The sequence below is a fragment of the Oratosquilla oratoria genome, chromosome 26 (genome assembly GCF_046742065.1).
Source record: "Oratosquilla oratoria isolate Oo_2021 chromosome 26, ASM4674206v1, whole genome shotgun sequence".
NCBI classification, from domain to species: domain Eukaryota; kingdom Metazoa; phylum Arthropoda; class Malacostraca; order Stomatopoda; family Squillidae; genus Oratosquilla; species Oratosquilla oratoria.
In genome coordinates, this window is record NC_134802.1 from 46,333,044 (window position 1) to 46,338,043 (window position 5,000).

At 39.2% G+C, this 5,000-nt stretch overlaps 1 protein-coding gene across 1 annotated transcript in view; it reads right to left on the reverse strand.

Moving 5' to 3' along the window:
* LOC143039216 (uncharacterized) overlaps nucleotides 1-4,502 on the reverse strand; it is an 8,176-nt gene extending 3,674 nt beyond the window's left edge. The window contains exons 1-2 of the mRNA XM_076209082.1: nucleotides 4,462-4,502; nucleotides 479-3,274 (exon numbers count right to left, since the gene is read on the reverse strand). Of these exons, the coding sequence (XP_076065197.1) occupies nucleotides 479-3,246 (2,768 nt within the window). The 5' untranslated portion in view covers nucleotides 3,247-3,274; nucleotides 4,462-4,502. The remainder of the gene's footprint in view (nucleotides 1-478; nucleotides 3,275-4,461) is intronic.
* Nucleotides 4,503-5,000: the final 498 nt, after the last annotated feature.

The window sequence follows — 5,000 nt, forward strand, 5'->3', positions numbered from 1 at the left end:
ATATATATATATATATATATACACATACATATACATATGTATATGTATGTATGTATACACACACACACATACACACACACATACACACACACACACACACACATATATATATATATATATATATATATATGCATATATATGTATGTATGTATGTATGCATGCATGCATGCATACATGTATATTTGTAAATGTGTGGATATTGGCAATTATTTTTCTTAACAACAGCTCTATGGGTTTTTGTTTGGGAGGAACATTGTACAAGATTTATACTGATTGAAATGTCGATTTTTTCTCTCGCATTGTACAAGCGAAATGATAAGTAGATTGACAAAAAATAACCAATACGTTTATAACTCTTCGCATACGTACACACGTGTATACATGCACATATACTGAAAAATTTTCTTTCACTGTATCACACGTATTCTTCTAAAATACACTGCACCTTTGGGGTGGGAGAGGAAGGGAAGAAACGTACCTAGCCAGCCTGAGCTGGTAAAGAATAGCGCGGATCTCTCCCGGTGTAACGTTTTTGTGGCTTTCCTTCGTTTTGCTGGATGCTGTCCCTGGCCTATTCTTCTGTCCCTCCTTTATCGAGCTACGGGAATTTCTATCATCCTGGATAACAGTGCACAAGGTATCTTGGTCTTGTAATTCAAGCGGAACAGTCGCATCGGCCCTTGCTTTGGAAAGGTCGCCATTTTCGCTCAGCGTTATTACCGTAATGGTTTCGCATGCCTCGTTTGTAGGCATACCATCATTGTCGTCGTCATCTTTAGTCACTTCCTTAAAACGAGTCTCATTTTTCGATCGTGATGACTCATCATCTACACCGCGATTCTTTTCACAGATGCGTTCCTCTTCAACCTGAGGTGCAGAGTATCCATCAGTCGAGTGACTTGAAGACTTGTCGTCCTTATTGTCATACACTTCAAGAGTGGCCTGCTCCTCCGGTTCGGCTATGTACAGACGATCATCATCATCATCATCATCATCACTTGAACTGGATCCTTCGTTATCACAAGAAATGTTGCTAATATTCGTTAGTAAAGTAGTTTTCCTCTTCTTTTTCCTTCTTAAAGTAGTATAGACTTTAAACTCGGGCAGTTCTTTGCGACCTTGATACTCTATTCGTTTCAGACTCTTGTTCCATATTGGGAAATGCAGTAAGTTTTCATACCACTTTTTTCTTCTTCTGTAAGGGTTCTCACCGCATTTTGCCACCGAATTCTGAGACTGCTGAGAGCAATTGGCCTCCTGCTCTTGTCGGTCTGCTTGACGTTGTGCACATTCTTTTTTTGGTGAAGTATTCTGAGCACTTTCTTGCTGAGTCGAAGCCTTTTCTCTCGTGTTTTCTTTGCTCTGTTCAGGTTGCGTCGACTTGGTGTCTTGAAAAAGCTCATCGTAGTCGATAAACTCCCTTGGTCTTTGCAAGCAGTGTTGAAGTTGCTCCTGCGGCATGTAATCAAAGTCGATATACCGTATTTTTGGTTTACTATTTTGCCTTTCTCGATGACCAGGAGAGTCTCGACTTTCTGTTGTCTTTTGGTTTCCCTTTTCGCCCTGCGAAAGTGGTTCGTCGTCCTCCCACCTTCGCCTGTGTGTAGTTCTTTGGCGAGCTTTTCGACTGCTGAAGACATCAATATTGTGACATTTCCTTCTGGGTTTTGAGCTGGAATGATCCTCCTCTTTGAGGAGATCGTCCTGCCTTCCGCGATCTTCAGCTTTCTTTGATCGCGCCTGTCCACTTACGACGTCTACTGAAGACCTTGAAACTGATCCAGACTTCTTTTGTGACACTCTTTGTTCATTCGCTCTGTAGTCGCCGTTAAGAGGCAGATCGTTATTATTCCTCTCGTCTTGTCCTTGTTCACGTGTAGTACGCTGCTGTGAATAATAAGCCAATTCTCTTTTGAAATCCACACGTTCTGAAGAATTGTCTCTGTACCTTTCTGTGGGAAGGTCTAACTCCCATTTCCAGCGGTATGCAAGAGTCTCGATCTGTTTAAGAAAGTTTGTCATTTTCAGTGGATCTTCGAGCGTTGAAGATTTGAAAAGCAACATGGTTAAGAGAGTCTTCAGACTATTCAGCAATATTCTCAAGCGTCTAGGAAACCTTTCGCTCTCTTTCTTGATGCCCATCACATCAGAGTAAATGCTCATGGCATAATCTGCTACACTGTGATGCCGAGGCTGGCCAAACTGACTAGCATGGCCTACAAAGGAAAGTGTTCCTGTGATATAGTGTGTGACGTGCTGAGGAAGCAAGTCATCTTTATTTGTAAGTTCGTCCAAACAAACTAAATAGGGTTGCAAAACTTGCATGCATTCACGGCTGCAATGTCTGAGGTTGTTAAATAAAGGTATCAAGTTCTTGTGCGTACAAGAAACACCTTGGCAAAGAGAGTTTGATTCGAGTACCAAGTCCTGTGCTAACATGAGATCCTTTTCGAGATGCTTTAACCCCTTTTCTGGTATTTTGTTTCCCTCGCTTCTGTATGACCTTAAATGGGATACAAAATCTCCTAGCAGTAAGCTGGTGTGTGACAAAGTATCCGTGATGCGTTCTGTTAAGTTATATGAAGTTCTCATCATTCTTGAAACTGCCGCAGTTACTTCGATGTCCGGTTTGGTTTTCTTATCTTTTTTTGCACTCAGTTCATTTTGAGCTTGAGTTTTTTGTTTTTTCTGGTGACTAGCCTCTCTTGTGAAATCACATTTTTGATTTTCTGTCTTGGTGGTGCTTGTATTTTGTTCAGCTGAATCAGGGTCTTGAAACTGAGAAGAATGTCTTTCCTTAGGAGAAGTGAAGATCAAATGCGTATTTTCTCCTTTCTCCGTATTTCTTGGCCTATGTCCCCTTCTTTGGGCGTAATGGGATGTCTCATCATGTGAACATACTCTTTGAGGGGAACCCCGGAACCAATGAAATCTTGAATCAGTCCTACCGCGAGAGGTAAAGGAACTTTTACTATACCTTGCCCTTCTCGGAAACTCGCCCCTCACTCGATTCTCATGGAGACCACAAATAGCATATTGGTCTGTTACTTCTCCAGGTGTCCGTACGTCCTCTTCTCTATGACGATGGTTATCCTCGTGATAGTAACTCTTGCTCTCGTCCTCGTGAGTGACAGTAGGTACCCACATCTCCTGTGCATAGTCATCACGCCCGTCCCACCAAACCTTTGTCCACGTGGACGGGGGACAGGATCGTTGTCCGTCGAGAACTTCGCGCCATGAATTCATTTCTGGGAACTTTATCGAGAGGTGACACCTGAAAAGTGATCAATTTAGGGTACATAGATACTGGTTCCTCGTAAGATTACCAATCAATCAATCAAATTAGCTATCCTGAGTTCACTGCTGAACAAAGGCCTCCTTCATAACATTCCATGATTCACACGACCGCGCCATCCTCTGCCACGTCACTCCTGCAAACTTATCGATCTCGTATCTCCACCCTCTGTCTGGTCTCCCTCTTCCACGCTTCCTATCTCGCGGTATCCACTCAGTAACACATTTGCTCAATCGCTCATCAGTCGTTCGCACTAACTTACCTGCCCAATTCCACTTCCTCTCTTTTCCTGTCTCCACAATATCTTTCACTCTAGTCTGCTCTCTTACCCAATTTGCTCTCCTTCGGTCTCTCAGTGTTATTCCCATCATTGATCTCTCCATTCTCCTCTGTGCTGTCCTTAGTTTTGTTTCCATCGCCTTCGTCAGTTTCCAAGTCTCACACCCGTAGATTATTGCTGGCAAAATGCATTGATTATAAACTTTACGTTTCAAACATAAAGATACATAGATACTGGTTCCTTATAAGATTATACATGTGACTATATGCAGAAATGATAAAGTGTTTGAAAACAACCACTATGAAAGGTTGGGATAGAATTGTCTTCTCACACTTCAGAAAGACAGAAACCAGTCAGGATGAAGTAGCCTAAGACAAATGCAAACACAAGACTTCTAATTTAATTTTACGTATTTTGTCTGAAATATATCTATATTTTTTACATTATGAATAAAATGTTTCATTTAATACGTAAGAGCACATTGTTATTCATCATTACAGTTTACTAATGAACGCATAGGTGAGCAACATTTCAAGATAATTTATCTCTGCTTTTATTCATTTATTTATTTATTTATCTATTGTCTAATAAATTTAATTAGAAAATCATCCTTCCTTGCCAAATAGTAATTTTTCCTTTTGTTGAAGCTCGAGTTCTATTCTGACGCTATTTTCTTCTGTTTAATGTGATAAATTTGATATTATGTTTTGTCATGAATTCAAAATAAAGTTTACAAGTCTATAAATAAATGAGAACATCAATCAACATCATGGAAATAAAGAACACTAATATATTTAGCTCGACATAATCAGTATCCAAACAAAATTTATATATTTATGATAGAATAATTACCACAACGTGTCAAAATAAACGTTATCTTACATACCTGTCCAAAGGAGTTTATCAACGATTTTCAATATTATTTTCAAGTGAAAACGTTATGACGTCATAAAGCTCGATTGTTGTTTTCTATTTTTGTTCTACAATTCTGCTAAATCCAAATGATCGTCAAGTTATGTAACTAATTTCATTCTTTTTTTTTTATCTAATCTACCGCATTAGCTTTTTAATTTCACCGATTTTTTTTCTTTCTTGATAATAAGGAAAAATTAGATATTCATATCCACCAGCTTCCGAAGGGGTTCCCACTCAGTTCCATCTTTTCAAAAATTTAATATGATATTTCTTCATATTTCATTGAACGTAAATTTTCTACTTACTACAAAATCTTGTTATACAGTTTGAATAATTTAGCTAGTATTACTGTAAATTCCGCATGACGATTGGGGGACAATGTTAACATTAATCTTATATAAACGGTCAGAGGTGATGCCATAAACGTAACGGTTCATTAGTGGCGTCATGTCGTATGGGTAAAGGCTTCATACAACGACGAGGACAATCTGAATACTTTCAAAATTTTAT